Source organism: Phacochoerus africanus, chromosome 7 (assembly GCF_016906955.1).
Source record: "Phacochoerus africanus isolate WHEZ1 chromosome 7, ROS_Pafr_v1, whole genome shotgun sequence".
Lineage (NCBI taxonomy): Eukaryota > Metazoa > Chordata > Mammalia > Artiodactyla > Suidae > Phacochoerus > Phacochoerus africanus.
In genome coordinates, this window is record NC_062550.1 from 67,340,901 (window position 1) to 67,361,183 (window position 20,283).

At 52.6% G+C, this 20,283-nt stretch overlaps 2 protein-coding genes across 2 annotated transcripts in view; both read right to left on the reverse strand.

Annotated features, from left to right (window-relative positions):
- Positions 1-3,574: 3,574 nt before the first annotated feature.
- CLSTN3 (calsyntenin 3) overlaps positions 3,575-20,283 on the reverse strand; it is a 28,618-nt gene continuing 11,909 nt past the window's right edge. The window contains exons 10-18 of the mRNA XM_047787642.1: positions 19,750-19,806; positions 18,872-19,029; positions 18,591-18,739; positions 12,967-13,193; positions 12,323-12,493; positions 11,378-11,523; positions 11,002-11,137; positions 4,616-4,818; positions 3,575-4,513 (exon numbers count right to left, since the gene is read on the reverse strand). Coding sequence (XP_047643598.1) covers positions 4,373-4,513; positions 4,616-4,818; positions 11,002-11,137; positions 11,378-11,523; positions 12,323-12,493; positions 12,967-13,193; positions 18,591-18,739; positions 18,872-19,029; positions 19,750-19,806 — 1,388 coding nt within the window. The 3' untranslated portion in view covers positions 3,575-4,372. The remainder of the gene's footprint in view (positions 4,514-4,615; positions 4,819-11,001; positions 11,138-11,377; positions 11,524-12,322; positions 12,494-12,966; positions 13,194-18,590; positions 18,740-18,871; positions 19,030-19,749; positions 19,807-20,283) is intronic.
- Positions 5,108-6,187, reverse strand: LOC125131275 (uncharacterized). The gene has a single exon (XM_047787643.1). It carries the CDS (start codon positions 6,152-6,154, stop codon positions 5,369-5,371), a length of 786 nt encoding a protein of 261 aa, XP_047643599.1. The 5' UTR covers positions 6,155-6,187; the 3' UTR covers positions 5,108-5,368.

The window sequence follows — 20,283 nt, forward strand, 5'->3', positions numbered from 1 at the left end:
ATAAGGAGGTGCTGGCAGCCATGGACTGGGATCTCGGGTGCCAACACTGAGGGTGAAGCGGGGAGACAAGAAAGGTTACATCCATAAGACACAGTCCATGGTCAGTGGTTCTGAACCTGGAGAGTCTCTGGGAAATGAACATGAATGGCGCATTTCAGAGGAAACCCCATCTTGGTCCCAGAGACAGATGATCCAGGATGGCTGGCAACTGGGCAGATGCTGCGATGGACTCTGTGCTGCTGATGTGTGACCTCAAGGGAGGAACAGAGTTCCTTGCAAGCTCACTCTCTCCCCCACCCGCTCCCTAGAGCTGGGGCTTGAACTTAAATGAAGACCCCAGGTCCTAAATCTCAGCCACAGTTGGGGGGCTCCAAGGGCAAACACTTGGCTTCTGAGCCTTTGCGTGGGAAGTTGTGGTCTCTTCAGCCAGGGGTGTGTGAGGACTAGAACAGAGAGCAAGGGGCAGGGGATGGGGCGGGGCGGGGGGGGAGCGGGGAATGAAACTTCCATACTCCCCCGATGGCTAAAGTTCTGACATCTGAAGGCTCTGTCTCTTACGCCATCACTCTGAGCCCTTGAGCAAGTCCACTTAGGACAGGTAGGGCTGCCTCCCACGTGCTATTGCCACAGACTTGGAAACAGGAGCTGGGCATCCACAAGGAGAGGCTGTCCAGGCATCAGCTGAGCCACCTCTGTCTTGTGTACACTGACCTCCTGGCCACCAGAGCAGCTCCCCATCTCCCCTCCTACCAATAAGTCTTCTCTCAGTCTGAGAACCACACATGCCACCTCATCATTTACGGAGCCCCTACCACAGGCCAGGCCCTAGGCAAGTTGCTGAGGATAGAGAATCCAGTGGGGGAGACAGACACGAACCACCTCATAGTAGGAAGTGCTGTGATGGAGGCGTGAACAAGAGGGGCCAGAGCACAGAAGACTTTCTGGAGGAGGCAACACTGAACCTGGGTCTTCAGTGATAAGTGGAAGATTGCTTGGCACACAAAGGGGAAAGGACACGCTAAGCAGAGGGAACCGTTCATGAAGACACAGAGGCAAGAACGGGCAGGATGAGTTTGGGGAAGGAGGGGTGGATTGTGTGACTGGAGCCCAGATGTGCAGGGGTGGTGACAGAGAGGGGTCAAGGAGGCCAGGAGGTGGGTGAAGGGGCCCCTCAAGGCTTCAGGACTTGACCCTTGGCAGTGACACGGAAGTAGGGACAGTTCCAAGAGGAGAGTTGCTAGAAAAGTTCCAGGGAGTTCCCTGGTGGCCTAGCAGTTAAGGACCCAGGGATGTCAGTGCTGTGGCTTGGGTTGGATCCCCTGCCAGGGCACTTTCATATGCCACAGGTGCAGCCAGTGGAAAAAAAAAGTCACTCAGATCTGGAGTTGGGTGGAATGGAGCAAAACATCAGAGGCAAGAACATGGAGGAGCCAGGTAAGGGGCAGGTAAGAGGTTCTTTCAACAGACCAGGCGTATATTAAAGACGGTATGAATTGAAGCAGTGGCAGGAATAGTAGGGAGAGAAAGAAAAAGACATTTGAGAGGTGTTACGGGGTAAACATGAGCGTTTAGTCCCCATCTGGACATGAGGTTAAGGGAGAGGGAGAAATCCAGACTGACTCCCAGGTTTCCGGCTTGGGTAACTGGGAGAAAGGCAAAAGGGACGAGTAACACTAGAGCAGAATTCAGGCAAAGGTCAAGTTCGAGGCACAGAATGCCCGAGAGGAGAGAAAATAGGTAGGTGTAAATACAGGTTAGGAAGGAGGTCTGGGTGGGGATTTAAACGTGGACATTAACTCAGCTGGTAGCTGGAGCCATGGGCAAGGATGGGCACCTGGCTGAAGTAAGACCAGGCACAGGGTGGCGTGAGGCGAGACATGTTTCTACCATATTTTCTTAGCCTCTTTGCTGAGAACCCCATCTTCCTGCTTGAAAAACAGTCACAGTGCTGGTGAATGACTTCAACTTAAGAACAAAGACCTAAAGGCATAAGTTATTCACAGGGTCAGCCGAATGAGGACATAATGCGTCGGTCTAGGCACACTGGACCTGTGCAGATTGGCACGCTGTTTGCACAAGCATGATATGTCCTCTAAAGAATAAGAGAAAGAGGGAGTTCCCGTCGTGGCGCAGTGGTTAACGAATCCGACTAGGAACCATGAGGTTGCGGGTTCGGTCCCTGCCCTTGCTCAGTGGGTTAACGATCCGGCGTTGCCGTGAGCTGTGGTGTAGGTTGCAGACGCGGCTCGGATCCCGCGTTGCTGTGGCTCTGGCGTAGGCCGGTGGCTACAGCTCCGATTCGACCCCTAGCCTGGGAACCTCCATATGTCGCGGGAGCGGCCCAAGAAAGAGCAACAACAACAAAGACAAAAGACAAAAAAAAAAAAAGAATAAGAGAAAGAGGAACCTCATGGCCCCAAGGGGTTTATGAGTGGTCGTTAGCAGACTATGCATTAGCAAAGAGAACCAAGGTGCAAACCCAGGCACAGTGAGGATTCTCTGAAATGCTATGCCTAGATAGCTAACTCAAATGCTAATGATTCTTAAACGCCTGAAGTTTAGAGTAAAAGTTTAATCAACTACCAGCTAAGTGACTTTTAAAATAATAAAAGAACTTATAATAATAATAAAAAAAACCCTATATCTTCCACCTATAGCCCCCTCCTCGCTTGACGTCATCCTCAAGGCAGTATGGTTGGCGGTGCTCTTGGTCCCTGAGACCTAGAGTCCCCCGGTTCCCATCTTTACTTAAGATAAATGTCTCTGTGTCTTGTTTTATGTTAACTTTTTTCCTGAAGTTTCACAGCACTGGTTCTTCAGCCCCATCCTGCTGAGGTGGTCTCGGCAGTGGCACACATGGTGGGCCAGTGAGCCAGTGAGCTCCACCTCCACCCCGCTGTGCCCACGAGAACCATAGAGAAGTAGGGAAAGCCTTACTGATATTCAAAGCCCCTAAGTCCACAGGAAGAAATTAAGACCTGGATCCCTAGTCTTTACTGGGGCCAGGATGGCACGGAAGGATGCTCCCGCTTAGGCTCACTCTTCTGAAATAACCCCAACAGCTTATGCCCCTCACTACCTGGGGGACTCGTCTCAGGGCCCGTTCTCTCTCTTCTCTGTTTCTCTCTCTCTTTTTTTAAGGGCCACACCTGTGGCATATGGAAGTTCCCAGGCAAGAGATCGAATCAGAGCTGCAGCTGCCGGCCTACACCACAGCCACAGCAATGCCGGATCCTTAACCCACTGAGCGGGGCCGGGGATCGAACCCACGGCCTCATGGATACTAGTTGGGTTTGTTACAGCTGAGCCACAATGGGAACTCCCTGTTCTCTATTATTACAGATAGCAGGGTTGCCTGGACACGCAGGTGCTCCAGACGGGAATCTGCCAAGAGATGGGGAAGGGCTGATGGCATCCCCCACAAAGCCCCCATGTCTGTGGCATTTCCTGAATCAGAAGAAGGCAGTGGGGGCCATCCGACCCCAGTGACTTCAGTTCAGAGACCAAAGGGGCTGGAGACCCAGAGGTGCCACCCACATGGCACCCACACAGGATCAGGCAGGCAAGAGACAGCTCACTTAGCTTTTTTCTGGTTGTTTTATTTGAAAACCCTAGGATGTGTCCCCTGTCCCACCACACCCATCCCCCTACCCCCACCCCAGGACTTAACGATGCCACACGCACACACGAGGCTGCACACAGAACACAGGGGCTGCGCTCACGACGACATGAAAAAATATACATTATATATAATACACCCGGGGCCCCCACCTCGGCTCCCATCCCCACAACCCAGCCACAACCAGGTCCTGCAGGAAGGGGCTATGGGACCTCAGGCCAGGAGAGGAGGGGAAAGGGGACGAAAGAGGAGGGAAGGGGACCAGGAGAAGAAGCAGGGGTCCCCAGAGTGAAATGGGAAGGGGTGGTCGTAAGAGAAGCAGGGAAGGCCCAGCTTTGGGGGGGGGGTCTGGATCAGGGGCTCTGTGGACAGGAGAGTGGGGGAGAGTAAAGGACAGGGTCTCCTTCAGTCCCTAACCCCCCCCCCCCCATTATAGCGCAGGCCACTGGGGGGCAAGACAGGGAAGGGGGCGGCTGCCTGGGGGCAGAAAAGGCAGCCAAAGTCTCCCACACCAGGGGAGTCAGCGCCCAGAGGCACAGAGGGGGTGAGCTGTGGGTGAGTGAGGGGTAGGGGGATGGGGGGATCCCAGGGGATTCTGAGGTTACAGGATGCATGACTTGTTCCAAGAGTTCCCTCCCTCCCGGGCTCTCTTCTCTCAGAATGTCCTTCTCTCCCTTCTGGGGGTGTCTGTCTCACCCGGGGAGAATTCTCTCTCTCTGTTGGGCTGGGGAGGGGGGAGAGGCGATGGAGGCCTTAGTAGCGGTGAGGCGGGGTCTCGATGATGCGTCTCTCGTCACTGCTGGGCGAGTCGGCTGCCTCAGAGTCGCTGCTGTCCTCGTCCTCCTGCTGGCCACCTGCAGCGCCAGCCACGCAGGCCTGCCGGCTCTGGTAGGACTGGGGGAGGTGGGTGGGGGCCTCAGCAGAAGTCCCGGAGGCTGGAGGGGGGCCCCCCAGCTGAGCCCCGACTCTACTGCCCCCCTCCCCCGCCGCACTCACCTCCATGGGGTTGACAATAATGGTGAGAGCTGAGTCGTCCCAGAAGAGGTCGGGGTCCTTGGGGTCACTGGAGGCCCCTGGGGTCCCTCCAGCCCCCGAGACACGGCGGTGCAGCGAGTGGATGCGCACGAGGCCCAGGACGACCATGAGCACCAGGAAACCCACACACACCACAATGATGAGGGTCGCGGCACTGGGGACCACTGCGGGGAGAGCCAGGGGCACCTGAGGGGACCTGGCTTGGGGAGGGGGTCCTGGGCAGAGGGGTCCCCTAGCAGAAGACAGGGTCCATGATGGCCCAGAAGAAGCAACTCCCCCATAGGAGCTGGAGGAAAAGCCAAGCCCCCACCCAGGGGAGGGAAGGGGCAGCAGAGCAGCTGCTGCTGGGGCCCAAGAGACAGAGGGACAGAGGGTGAGGCCTGCAAAGGAGGCAAGGACAGGGGGCGGAGAAGGCCTCCCAGCCCCCCTGCAGTGAGCAGCCCTGTTCTCAGCAGCCAGAGAGAAAGGCCTGGACCCTGCCCAGGTTCTCCTGCCTGTGCCTTCCCTAGGGACCGCTCAGTCCAGGAAGGAGGGGCCCAAGCCCAGCGATGGAAGGAGAGAGGCAGCTGCAAGAGCTTGTTGGTGCAAGAGGAGAGAGGGCCCTCCTGCCTGGTAAGAGGAGAAGCAGGCTCCAAGAGTGGCCTAGCTGCGGGGAGGAGGTGCTGGCACCCAAGGCTGGGGACAGGCCCAAGGGGCAGAGAGCAGCCCCTTCACTTACCCACCTGGACAGAACTGGCGCCTGCTTGGCAGCACGTCCCTCCTCCTGATGGGCTCGAGGCCCCTGGGCAGCTGGGGCCTGTGCCCCCCTCGGAGTGTTCCCACCTCCCCCTCAGCCTGGTCAAGCCTCTGAGGCTGCAGCCTCACTCTGAAGCCCAGGCTGAGAGGGGCATGGACTCGGAAGGGCATTGAGACCCTCACGCGGACCTTCGAGCTGATGGAGGCAAAGCAGACGTGCAAACACAGGGACATGCCCAGGAGGAGGGTGTGGGCACACAGCTGGACCAACCTCACCACACCATGCATCTGCGCCAGGCCTCTGCTGGCCCATACCCCTGCCCAGAGCAGCCACCCAGCGGCCTGCTCATAAGGCAGGGTCAAAAGGATGCGCCTGAAGGTCTCCAGCAAGACGCTGCAGAGCCACATGTGCAGCGCCACCCAGCGCCCTGCCAGCTGGGCAGACCAGGCCACCCCCTGCAGGAAGATGTAACCACCACAGACCTGGGCCATGAGGGCCACAGAGCCAACAGCTGAAAGCAGAGCCTTGCCGGCCTCCTCTGCACACACATACGGCATTTGGAGAAGCAGCAGGACAGCCCACAGCCCCAGGGACAGCAGGTGGATGTAGAGACCCCAGACCCACACCCCCAGGCCCAGGGCCCTCACAGGCAGCTGGGTCACTGCACTCCACATGGGTATGCAGCCCTGCCCACCGTGTGGGCACAGCGGCTCAGTGACCACTGAGACTCCAGGAGGTCCACACCCTGGGCGTCTCACACACATACACACACACACACACACACACACACACACGGATTTACCTCACACACACACACACACACACACACACAGATTTATCTCCCACCTTTAAGACTCATTTGTCAAGAGACAGAGCAGAGCACAGAGAAGCACATGCACGGGAGCCCTCACACACTACTGCAGACCCATCCTTCCGGCAGCCAGCACCCACACACTGTCACACGCTCCAGGGCCACCCAGGTGTGGGAGCACGCCCTGTCCCAGCAGGCACTAGCCTCGTACCTCCCTGAGGCCACCCTATCGGCACTCTGCCAAGTCAGGTCCCAGCCTGACCCAACCCTTAGCCCACTTGGGGCCTCTGGCCAACTAGAGCAGATGCTGCTGAGTAAACTCTGTTGAGCGGGGTGGGCAGACTCCCTGGGCACCAGCTCCGGGGAGAGATGGGCCTGGCTGGATGAGCATTTCTCAATGCCCTTGGGATGGGGGAGGGGAGGCAGACCCTTCCCAGTCTCCATGTCTGTGGGCAAGATCTGGGGCAGTGACCCCACCAGTAGAAGTCCCTGCAGCTAAGCCCAGGCTCTGGAAGGGACAGGAACCCCCACCCCACCCCTGCTTAGAGTAAAGGCCACAGCAGGTGAACTTGCTCTAGGGGCACAATGATGACAAGCCAAACTTCTGCTTTGGGCCTTAATCAAATGCATTTGTCCCTTTGAGTCCCTGGCCCACTAAAGGAAATGACAAGTCGACGGCCAGGAATTAGAAATGACCACCGGAAAGACAGAATGCAGACACTCCATCTTCAGGCAAACAAATGTGGTTAATTAGTTTAAAATGAGCCAGGAGGCCCAGGGAGATGGGAGGATTTTAAAATTAGCTACAAACAAAAATCAAGAGCTTAGGAAGCACCATCACCCTTTCTTACTGCTTTAGATCCAGGGAGTTGATTCAGGCCTTGAATGACCTCCAAGGCCAACAGGAAGGGGTGTTTTAGTTTCAGCCAATGGCCTGTGTGAAACTCCTGGTTTCGTGTGATTGTGAGCCACTACGGAAGCCCTGTTCACAGTCCCTCATGGACACCCTTGTGAAGAGCCTCAGGAGAAACCTCTTTCTGCTCTGGGTCCTGGGCTCCTCTTGAAACACTAGTTGGTCCCATCACATGCCTTTCCTAATTGCTCGGCTTTCCTTCTGTTTCAGCAACAAGGAAGCTCAGATTCCAAATCCTGGTCACTCTAGCAGCTCCACAGTATCTCACGGCACGTATTTTATGAACTAACTTGTTCCCTGACTTCATCTTCTTCTTTCATCACTGTCCTTGCCTCTTCACTTCCTAATTCACTTTTTATTTTTATCCTACTGCACTATCAGTCTTTCCGCAAAATCCCAGATACCAGTAGGTAACAAAGTCGGAAAATGATTCCAAACTTGGTTGCATGTGGCAATCATCTGAGGATCTTTAGAAACCAGTGGTGCCTGGCTCCCCACCGCAGACATTCTGATTTAACGAGTATGGGCTGCAGCCTAGGCACCGAGCAACCTTCTTGCTCCCCAGGCAATTCTGATGTGCATCAGAGTTGGGAAGGACTGGATTCATGTCTCTATCAGCTCAACTCACTCCTCTCAGACAGCCTCCTTCTCCCCAAATAAAACCGCCCCCCACCAACCAGCCACCCATCCCCAATTCTCAAGCTCTCATTCTCTCTCATGTCCATCCCAATTCCCTTCTAACCTTCAAGGTCTAAGCTCAAGCTCTGAAGGCACCACAAGACCTTCCCTGGCTGACTGTCCCGGTTCACACTGATCTCTCTTTCCTGCCATGCTTAGGAGCTTTGGAGAGTTGGAGGCTGCCACTCTCGCCTGGGATCTCAAAGCCAGCCGAGAAAAGAAGGACAAGAGTCTTGGCAGGCCCAGCATCCGTGCCAACCTGGGCCGCCTTGACCCTAATCTGAGTGGCAGGACCCAGTGCCCAACCCAGACAAGGCTGAATGGAATAATCCCCGTGAAAAGAACTGGAGAAAGAGGTGGAGGATCATGGCCCCAAAGGGTCTATTGAACAAAAACAGGTCTCATTCACGCACACGTCTCTAAAGATTGTGTGAAGCGTCCTTGAACTTTTTCAGCTTGGTTACGCCTTATCCACCCTCCTCGCCCCTACTCCCATCTGCTTTGCTGTAGGAATCACAGGAAAAAGCACTTTAAAAGGCCCCCGTAGGCCTTTTCAGAGAGAGCAAAGAAAAGCAGAGCCAGTCCCAGGGGAAAGGAAACACGAGAGACTGCACAGTGGTGGCCGCTGCCCAAGGAGAGGAAATCAGACTGAATCCTGGGGTCCTGGAGAGCTAGCGTCAGTCAAGGACATCAGGAAGCCCCCAGAGCGCCTCCAAATTAGGTGCAACTACAAAGTAATGAGATCTCTTTTCAAAGCATCAAACACAAGTGAAGGGAGTTCCCCTTGTGGCTCTGTGGTAACACACCCAACTAGAACCGACCCGGTTTCAATCCTTGGCCTCGCTCAGTGGGATAAGACTCCAGCGCTGCCGTGAGCTGTGGCATAGACTGGCAGCCATGGCTCCAATCTGACCCCTAGCCTGGGAACTCCCATATGCCTTGGGTGTGGCCCTAAAAAAAAGACCAAAATAAATAAATGAATAAGCGGAGAGGGCATGGAGGGTAATGGTTAGTGCAGGGTTCTGGATTCTTACTGCTTGGATTTGAATCCTGGCTCCACCACTTTCTAGCTCTGTGATCGTGCATAAGATACCTAACCTCTCTGGGCCTCCATTTCCTTGGCTTTGGAGGGCATAACTCTAGCACCTATTTCATCTGTTGTCTGTAATGACTCGCTGGGTTAACAGGTGTAAAGCCCATGCTTGTGGAACCTGGCATACCCGTATTTACTCTTCTTATTATTACATGGTTGACGTGAGTGCTATCCATTCAGGGTGCAGCGACCATGAACTTCTTCTAAGAAAGCATTTTTGGAACTCCTTAGGAAATTGCCTTCAGAGTCTGCGAAATGCCTTTTTCTTTTTTTTTTTTTTTTGTCTTTTTGCCATTTCTTGGGCCGCTCCCCCGGCATATGGAGGTTCCCAGGCTAGGGGTCCAATCGGAGCTGTAGCCCCCGGCCTACACCAGAGGCACAGCAACGCGGGATCCGAGCTGCGTCTGCAACCTACACCACAGGTCACGGCAACGCCGGATTGTTAACCCACTGAGCAAGGGCAGGAATCGAACCTGCAACCTCATGGTTCCTAGTCGGATTCGTTAACCACTGAGCCATGATGGGAACTCCCGATACGCCTTTTGACCTTTTCAAAAAGTGATAAATCTCTGCCCTCTGAGAGTGGTTTTTAGGTTTACAAATGCAAAATGCTATCAAGAGCCACTGTGACAAAAGTGGATGCTGAAGTTGGGTAACACTGACCTGGGCCAAAAGCAAGCTGTGTCCCCAAAAGTAACAAAAATAAAGGCAACTCATAAATTGACTTGAAAAGCAATTCTACAAAGAAGCGATTCCCAAAATCATTTCCAGCAAATCAGAACCATTTTGCAGTTTTTTTAACAATATGGGAGAAGAATCCTTTCATAATATTAGGCATAAATATCAGGCTGAAAAGTAGTTTCCTCCCATCTTTGTTAAAAGAGAAAAAAAAAAAAAGACATAGACCAAAACTGGCACATAATATACCATATTAACAATGGTCAATTGTGGTGGAATTAGAGCTGACTTTTCTTTCTTATGCTTGGTTCCTAATTTTTCTATAATTAAGCAACACTTAAATTGTGAGTTAAAAATTGCATTACTGGAATTCCCATTGTGGCTCATAGGAAACAAATCTGACTAGTATCCATGAGGACGCAGGTTCAGTCCCTGGCCTCACTCAGTAGGTTAAGGATCTGGTGTTGCTGTGGCTGTGGCATAGGCCAGTGGCTATAGCTCTGATTTGACCCCTAGTCTGGGAACCTCCATATGCCACGGGTGCAGCACTAAAAAGACAAAAAAAAATTGCATCACTAGTAAAACAACCATAGCCAGGGAATGAGATTTCTTTGAAAGGCAGCACTCCATCTGGATGTGACACTTTGCATATTTCCATATTTTGTTTTAGAAACAGTGTATGACTTTATAGCTAACACAGAATTACACACGCAATTGCACCAATGTTCTCCTTGAGGATAGGGGCTATGTCTATCTTTTCTTTTTTTTTTTTTGTCTTTTTGCTATTTCTTGGGCCGCTCCCATGGCATATGGAGGTTCCCGAAGGCTAGGGGTCCAATCGGAGCTGTAGCCACAGGCCTACACCAGAGCCACAGCAACGCGGGATCCGAGCCGCGTCTGCAACCTACACCACAGCTCACGGCAACACCGGATCCTTAACCCACTGAGCAAGGGCAGGGACCGAACCCGCAACCTCATGGTTCCTAGTCGGATTCGTTAACCACTGCGCCACGACAGGAACTCCTGTGTCTATCTTTTCATTCTCTGGTATTCCTACTAGTACTTTAGGACAGTGCTCGTACACACTAGGTGCTTAATACACACTTGACAGCTCCACACTTGAGGATCCCGAAGTCCAGGGCTAACTTGCCATTGTTGAGAAATAACAAAGGAACCGGAACAACAAAGGCGAAACCCACACAGACCGTGATCCCAGATCCAAACACCCCTGTGATGACACGCGGCTCACATTCCACATGAGGGAAACCGAATGATCCGGGGGATGAAGGGACTGGATCAGAGCGCTCAACCAGGTCAGGTTCCACAGGGAACAGAGCCCACCGCTCCTCCCCTCTCCTCCTTCCCAGTAGTGGAGGGAAGGATGCTTGTGCCAATCCACTCCACCCACCGGCCACTGGCCCCGAGCAGCCTTACGTACTGGAGTTGCGGTGGGAGCTGGCCAGGCTGTGTCCGGCCATCTCGGGCGGGGGTTGGTGACCTCGGTGCAGGAACTGCTGGGAGCTGAGCATGTGGCTGGGGTGAGCCACCCGGTTCATGCTGTGCAGGACGCTGACCTGGAGAGAGGGTGGGCCTCGTGGGTGCTTCTCCCCACTCCCATCTCTCCTCTAGGGCCCAGCTCTTCCACCCTGTCCCCCAGCTTCCCCTTCTACCGCACCCACTGCCAGGCATCCCATCCCTGCTGCAGTTCCCATCCCCACCCACTAAGGGGATCGGTCCCCCGCAACCCTGCTCCTTGCAGGCGGCAGTGAGGTAGGTGTGGGGGGGGGGCATGGGAGGGAGGAGACTCTGGGTACCTCCACCACGAACTCATTGCTGGAGTAACGCCCGTTCATTTCGGAGCAGGAAAGCCGGAATTTCCGGGCATAGAGGGCAGCTCCATGTCGCAGCCGATAATGAGCCTGCCTCAGGATCTCCTCATACACCGTGATGCTCTCCACCCCTGGGGACAGAAGGCAGCTCAGGGGAGGAGCCAGCGAAGAGGCCCCAGGTCTCTCTTCCAGGCTCCTACCAGCTGACACCCCCCAATAGGACTGTGACCTGAGTTCTCAGAGGAAGAGATGCTCCCCATCCCCCCACCCCACACACCCCACCCTGAGGGGGTAAAGGACCCTCTGTCCGCTTCCGGGAGTTCTGCAGCTTGTGGGGAGGGACAGAGAGAAGGAAATAAGGACACCCTGCAGGACAGAAGGGAGGTGAAAGCAGGAAGGAAATGGAGAGGGGAAAACACGGAAGTCCTCTCTGCGGCTCTGGAAGGGGCTGGAAACAGGAGGGGACCGGTCACCCCATCTTCTCCTATTCTCCATGGTGGAGGGTCCTTCAGAGAAGAAGAGGCTTCCTTGAGAAGCTGTCAAGTCACTACCCCCCATTCACTAAGGGGTGAGCTCTTGACTTAAAGACATGCTGTGTCCACAAGATGCATGAGAGGCAAGAAAGAGAAGACGGCAAGGACCAAACAGCTAGAGGATTAGAGAGTGAGTCAGAGACGGAGCCAAAGAAGAGTGGAGACTGGAGTGCAGGTGAGCTGGGCTGGAGAGAGAAGCTGGGACAAGAACCGTCAAGCAAGGCCACCATCTCTAGGGGCAACCTGGAAGCCAGGGGCTCTTCCAGGCTGGGAAGGTGCAAGGTGACACTTGCCCACATCTCTGGTCCCGGAAGTAGGCCCCCCACGGTTTCCCAGATCCTTGACCACGGGAGGGCCCCACCCCAGGAAAGAGCACAGGCTTTCAGGCCCCACTGACCAGCAATAGTGAGGTAGGCGGACGTGTTGGTGAGCTCCAGTCCTCGCTGCTGCAAGGACGCCATGTCCAAGAGTAGGCTCTCCCGCTCGGGGTCCAGGTCATCCCCCACCAGAGAAATCTCACAGCCGTCCAGGTTGTGCACGATCTCATCCGACATGCGAGTGTCTGTCACTGGATGGAAGAGAATCAGGAACCGGGTCAGAGCTGAGGGGTCCGCCTCATGGCCACTCCTCCTCTCCTCCTAGGACCATCCCCTGAGAGCATCATTTTCTTTCTTTCTTCCATCCTTCCTTCTTTCCTTTCTTTTTTTTCTTTTCTTTTCTTTTTTTTTGACACTCCTACAGCATGTGGAAGTTCCCAAGCCAGATATCAAACTGGTGTCACCACAGCAAACGGAGCCACAGCAGTGACAATCCCAGAGCCTTAACCCGCCGAGCTACAAGGGACTCCAGCATCACTTTCAAGAACCTCCTTATGCCCCTGGGCCTCCCACTGGCTCTCCTTCCTCAACAGTCAGTGGTTCCAGTCAAGAGAATGCAGGATGACGTCACTCTCTCATGTCCAGCCCTGAATTTTCTCCTTCACTCTGGTTCCAGACACAGACCCCTTCTCTGGAGGACATCGCCCCCTGGAGCCCTCCTTACCTGTGCCCTGCCAGCTCTCATCCTTTTTGGCCTCCACTTGATGAGAAATGGAGCAAGTGATTTGAAGATCAGGGAACAAAGGGACCCCCTCAGGTCCTTCGAAGTCCACAGCTGGGCGGGCAAAATGAGCAGTGCCACTAAGCAGAATCTGGGGGGCATCAGGCTGGAGTACCACCACGTAGCCCTCCACTTCGGGGATGGAGACACAGGATTCTTCACTGAAGCACCTACATGAGAAGAGGGGAGAGAGGCAGCTTGGGACCCCAACATCCCCTCCCTTATAGCCTGTATTCTATTTCACTGCTCTCGGCCTCCACCTCTACGGAGAGCACCCCACATAGGGAGGAAAGGGGGATGATGTCTCTACACGACCACCACCCCCACAGAGAAGAGGGAGGGGGGGAGATACCCTTTCCCAGGAGGATGCCACTGCAGGCAAGGGTCAGGGACAGAAGGTCAGGCAACGCTGACCTATGGGGCGATGACATCATCAATGCCCTACCCTCAGATTATGGAACATCTATCAAACTGTATTTTATGAACTGAATTTACAGAAATGTATAAACCTACACAGTTCTTCATCCAAGAGACTGAAAAAAAAAAAAGGGCATTCAGTACAACATCTGGTAGATACACATCAAAAAATATTCAACATCACTAGTAGGGCGGCAGGGAGTACCCTGGTAGCACAGAGGGTTAAAGATCTGGCGTTGTCACTGCAGCAGCTTGGGTCACTGCTTCGGCGAAGGTTCAATAGAGAACTCAGCCAGCTCAGAGCAACCAGAGCACAGCCACTGGGGATCATGCTCCCAGAATCACCTCCAAAATCAATAAATCTCACAGCCCTTGCTGGTTAATGAAGCATTCTGCCCACATTATTTCACTTAACCTTCTGTCACTACTGTTGGAATTGGGATAAGAAACCAAAGCTCCTGGATCAAGCATCTTAGCCATATAAGAAATAGGTGTCCCGCAGAAGCACTTGAGAAGGAAATACATGTGAAGACTTAGGAAGATTCTACCTGCCCGCCAAGGAATGCCTGAGGCCACCAGAAGCTAGGAGAAAGGCAGGGAATGGATATTCCTTCAGAGTTCCACTGGAAACCACCTTTGCTGACACTAGTTCTCCAGAACGGAAACAAAAAACTTTGGACTTCTGGTCTCAAAAAAAAAAGGAAATAGGTGTCCCATTCTGGGCTTAATCCTTTCCTCTCATTCCAAGTTCATGATTTTTCCATTCAACCACAGGCATAAGGTGGGGCCTGGATTTGCACAAGTCAAATTTATTTATAAAGAAGTGCACCCCTTGAATAAGCAGCCTTCACAGGGGAGGTGGTCATTCCGGAGCAGGGCGTGTGGACCACATGCCTGTGCTAACTGCAAACAGGACTGGACCCCTGTTACCAAGTGGGCCCAGATCGATGACTGGAGGCAAAAGGGAGAAGGTCTAACTTCAGCGGATGCCGTGAGCTTAGAGCCCCTGAAGGTACAACACCCACAATTTGCTGAGTTCCTGCGCCACAAGGAACGGCACCTGAAACAGTCTGCATGATCATTCAGAGAGGCCCAGATCAAACACTCTTGGAAAATTAAAAAAAAATAAAATAAAATAAGGAGTTCCCATCGTGGCTCAGCAGAAACAAAACTGACTTGCATCCATGAGGACATGGGTTTGATCCCTGGCCTCACTCAGTGGATTAAGGATCCCGTGTTGCTGTGGCTGTGGTGTAGGCCAGTGGCTACAGCTCTGATTAGACCCCTACCCTGGGAACCTCCCATATGCCGCTGGCGTGGCCCCAGAAAGACAAATTAAAAATAAAATAAATAAATAAAATAAAAAATAAAGGGAGTTCCCCTTGTGGCTCAATGGTAATGAACCCAACTGGTATCCATGAGGACGTGAATTTGATCCCTGGCCTCACTCAGTGGATTAAGGATCTGGCATTGCCGCAGGTGCGGCCCTAAAAAAAATTAAACAAAAATAAATAAATAAAATTAAGTAATTAAAAAAAAAAAAAGCCTCTTGGGAAACCACCCGAGCAGACTCTGGGAGCACCACCTCTAACAGACATTCCCACTGCAATGGGGGATCCAAAGGGGACGCAAAGGGGACTCTCGGGGGCTGGCCCAGACCTGAAGGCACTAACCATCTGGTGGAGAGATTAGAACGGGCACCCAAACCTTAAAACAAGGGCCACCATTGTTAGTGTCACATCCGTGGGACAAACACAAGGCCGTGGGAGTTCAGAGAGGGAGAGGATGGGAGTGGGGCATTTGGCAAGGGAGGGTAGGAATGATCAAGAAAAGTAGCAAGCGAGCTGGCCTTTAAAGGAGGGTAGATGGTTTGGGCGAGGCGCACACTAAGGGGAACAGAGGACCAGGAAGCAGGAAAGGCAGGAACGGTGGTTGAGGTCTCTGAGGGCAATTTTGGGGCCATGGGCAAAAGGGAAGCATTGACGTCTTCTTCAGCAGGGAAAGGTGCGGATGAACATTCTGATTTAGGATCACTAAACTAGCCACAGGGTGGAGGCCGAACTGAAGTTAGAATAACAGAGATAGCCAACGAGTTAGAAGGTTATAGCAATAGGCCAGGGGAGAGGTCATGAGAGCCTGCTGGAGTCATACTGGCAGACACGGAAAAAGAGGAGACAGATCCCAGACACAGCGCCGAGCAGGATCTGGGAGACCTGGCATCTGATGGGGCGTGGAGGAAAGAGACAGAGAGCAATCGGAGGTGACTTGGAGGCTGCAAGCCAAGGTGACTGCAAGGACAGAGACACCATCACAGAAGCAGAGAATTCAGGGGAGGGGCTAGGTCAGGCATCGAAGATCATCATTTCAGCTTTAGCTCATATGTGAGGTGCTGGCAGAACTTCTAAATAGAGGTTATAGCAAGCAGGTAGAAATTCAAGAGCTATAGAAAGAGAACAAAGTTAGAGAAAAAGATGCGGTAGCCATCTGTTCCGTGGTCAATGCCATGAGTAGATGGGCTTTCCAAGAATCCAAGAAAGAAATCTTAAAATAAAAAAAAAAAATAAAAAAATAAACCTTAGGGAAAACCGCATTGACTGATAAGCTGCATAAAACCAGCTTTAGATGGACGCTGGGAGAGCCACATGGAGCAGGGCAAGATAGGCATCGCAGGAAGGGAACGCTGCTGGCTATCTGTCACTCCCTCTTACACACACACACACACACACACACACACACACACACCCCTCTGTATTTTCTCCTATGACCTCAAGCACTAACCACACAATAGTCCTGAAATGGAGAAATGAGACCTCTCTCCTTCTTAACCTTATAAAGGAAAAAGGCCCCTTCCCTCTACTAAAGGACCAAAGTCAGGTTACCAGCCCTTGGATAAGCCTCTCCCCTGGAGGAAAGAGGTTGGAGGAATTCAGATGAGCCAGTCAATGAAGAGGGTGTCAACACCTCCCTTGCAAGACTCCACTCTGAACCGGAAGACAGAGCCCTTGCCCTGATGTGGCTCCTGCACCTCTGAAACGGAGAAGGCCATTCCTTGGTCCCTGAGGGATGAACCCCTTCAGAGCTGGAGAAGGGCCCTTTAACTGCTGGAGTTCTCACTAGAACACGGTGAGGCATAGCCTCAGCACCGATCTGTGTGCACGTGACCTCACCTGCCCATGGCCTTCAGCTCCGCATCAAGACCGCACTGTGGACCAGTAACCCAAATCCCCAACACCCTGCCCCTGCTTTCCACAGCTCTAATGGTGAGACCTGATATCATTCCCAGTCACCGTCCATGGCTCAGAGCCCACTCCTCTCCAAACCCACTTCTGCCAGGATAGGGGCAAGTCAAAGATGTTTCTTTTCAAGCAGCTCTGGGTGAAACAGGCAGAGCAGGGGAGAAAGGAAATCTGACTCAGGAATCCTGACCCCTGCATTGTGCAATCCACCCACTAGATGGCAGTAGCTCCTAAAAACCGCCCCCCTAGAGCTAATAAGGGGTGAACATGTCTTCAAGTAACAACAGCCAACTGTTTGCAGAACAGGCTCTCCACTGGGCCTTTGACCTAGATTATATCATTTATTCTCACAACAATTGTTTGAGTTACATTCTATTGTTATGCTTTAAGGCATGTGCTCAATGCTAAAAAGCTAGTAACTATTATGTTTTCATTACCTCTCAATTAATCTCTATTTTTAAACACCTAATAAACCTTGAAGTAAGGTAAATTTTTCTATTAGAGTCAAAAATCATTGACTTAGAATTCAAAAGTCAGCACATTTTTTCCATGAAGGACCATACAGTAAATATTTTCGACTTTTTGGGCCAGTTTCTATCCCAACTACTCAGCTCTGTCATCACAGGGTAAAAGCAGCTCATTTCCATAAACAGTATGCAAATGAATGGGAAAGGCTGTGTTCTAATAAAACTTTACAAAAAACAGGCAGCAGGCCAGATTTGGCCACAGAGCCATAGGTTGCCAATCCTCAGGCTTAGATCGCCCTATTTGATTTGATAATCAAACAATTAGAGCTTTTTGCCCAAGGTCATCCAGGCAATTAGTATTGGATTGGAATTAGTGTCAGGTCTCCGGTCTCCCAATCCAGTATCAACTTTGGTCCCACTTTACATATCAGCATAGAGGCACAGAGACTAAAATCCCCAAACCTCACACCGGTCAGAAAGTCCATCATCAATAAATGCTGGAGAAAAAGCAAAAATGCTGGAGAGGGTGTAGACAAAAGGAAACCCTTCTACACTTTTGGTGGGAAAGTAAATTGATGCAACTACTATGGAGAACAGTATGGAGGTTCCTTTAAAAACTAAATAGAGACCTACCACATGATCCAGTAATCCCACCTCTGGGCATCTCTCCAGAGAAAAGCAAAATACAAAAAGATACATGTACCCCAATGATCACTGTAGCACTATGGACTATTACTCAGCCATAAAAAAATAATGAAATCATACCATCTGCAGCAACATGAATGGACCTAGAGATTATCACACTAAATGAAGTAAATCAGACAGGGAAAGACAAAAATGATATCACTTATATGTGGAATCTAATAAAAATGATACAAAAGAACTTATTTATAAAACAGAAACAAACTCACAGATTTCTAAATCAAACTTATGGTTATCAAAGGGGAAACCATGAGGGGAAGGGATAAAGTGGGAGGATGGGATTGGCATATACACACTACTATGTATAGAATAGAAAAATGGCAAGGACCTGCTGTGTAGCAAAGGGAAATCTACTCAATATTCTGCAATAACCTACACAGGAAAAAAGAATGGATATATATATCCATGTGAATATATATATTCACACATATGAATATATATATGAGTCACTTTGCTGTACACCTGAAACTAATACAACATCGTGATTCAACTATACTCCAATAAAATTAAAAACAAAAACAAAAAACACCCCCAAATCCTCGAAGTGTGCTTTAGTGGGAAGAGTAATGAATTGGCTGTTGCAAGTCTGAGTCCAGTCCAGGCTCTTCTACCAGCACTACTGTGTCAATTGGGCAGGTTCAGTCTTCCATCCCTAAACAACAGAGGTGTGCCTAGCCTTCATCTAAAGCCAAGGAGCTCTGACACTGGCTCCGTTCTGTGATTTGCCCGCCCACCCAACACTCACTTGACCGCAGTGGTGAGGCGCAGGGGCCTGACGCCAGGCGTGGCAAAGCGCAGAGTGTTCATGTAAGCCACATGCTGCAGGGCATGGTTGAAGGTCTCCACATCATCCCCCTCCAGGGTGAGCAGGGACTGCGAGGGGTTCACGTGGACCTGGGCCCCAGACACAGACAGGGCTGAGAGCAGGACCAGGAGGCGGGAGAGGAAGGGAGCAGAGGTGGGGGCTGGGGAGGGCGGGAGCGGGGGGCATGCCTGGAGGGAGGGGGCCAGAGGAAGGGGCAATACCTTCATGCCTTTGCCCAGGCTCTCGAAATCCCTATAGTCCAGCCCCTCCCGACATGCATAGAGGCACTCGATGACCTCACGGCTCTCCAGGCGGCCTGAGCGCACGCTGAAACCAGCCAGGTAGCCGTGGAAGTAGTGGTGGATCGGCAAGGGGTCTCCTAGGGCAGGAACACAGGGGCGGGAGGGAGGTGAGAGGAGGCGAGGAGGAGAGAGGGGGCGGCAGGGATGCATCAGGCCCGGGCGGGAGCTGAGAGTAAGAGCAGGCCTGAGAAAAAAGACGGAATGGAGCAAGGTGGAAGCAGAAGGAGAGACTGATGAGGAGACGAGGCTAAGGGAGACGGGAGAAGGCGGAGCGAGAAGACAGAATAAAGCCAGCGGGGAGAGGAAGGGCGGAAAAATAGATGCAACAGAAATGAGGAGAGCTTCCGGCAGAGGGAAAAGGAGAGAAAGAGAGCAGGACCGAAGGGAGGAAAGAGGGGGCCCAACGCAAGAGGGGTGGGAGAAGGAGGAGAGTGAGAGGGGTCTTCGCGGTGCGTGCGGGGATCCCCGGGAAGAATGCGTGTGAGCTTCACGGATGCCCAGGTCTCTCTGCCGCGTGGCTGCCTCCTGTCCCCTCCGCTCTGCCGCACGGAAAGCCAGCACGAGAACCCCCTCGCCTTCACTCCGTGTGCGAGAAAGAACGCCGGCCCCGAGCCCAGCTCCACCTGGCCGCCCCTCTCCAGGGACAGCCTGCCTGGCCCGGGCGCCCGGAGGCGCTGCCCCCTGGTGGTGGGGGCGGCGGATGCCAAGGAGGCCAGGTGGGGACCCGGCAGTGGCGGGGCCAGAGCAGAAAGCTGAGATGGGAGCTTTCCGGCCTCCAGGTCCTACATGGCAAGTACCTGGTGTGGCGTCCGTACTGTTGTCGCCTCCCTTTTCCTTCTCTCTGTTCTTCTCCTCTGCGGGAGAAAAAGGGCCAGTGAGCTCAGGGATGTGGGACCAGACCGACAGAGAGGAAGGAGAGGCCTTCCCGGCTCTGGCTCTGCCCCTGCTCCGGTAGAACTGGAACCTCTCCGCTGAGTCCCAACCCTTCTTTTGTCATGTCTGAGATTATCTCAGAGGTCTGCTGTAGATAAACCCCAAATCTGTTGCTGAGAAAACACAATGGCTCTGGTAAGAGACACACAACCCACCCCACATACACAAAGACACCGCACACACAAACACCCTCTCAAAAGGAAAAAAATGAAACAGCTTAAACATTGGAAGAGGGATGACTCCCTGCAGGGTTACTGTCCTCCAGCGTGGGAATGGACTGCAGAGATCATCACTGGGATGGAACAGAGGGAGAAGTGGCTGGAGTTACAGAAAGAGAGATGCTGATGATGTGTGAGCAGGAAGTTCTCCAAGTCAGAGGTGATGGCCAGTCCAGCAGG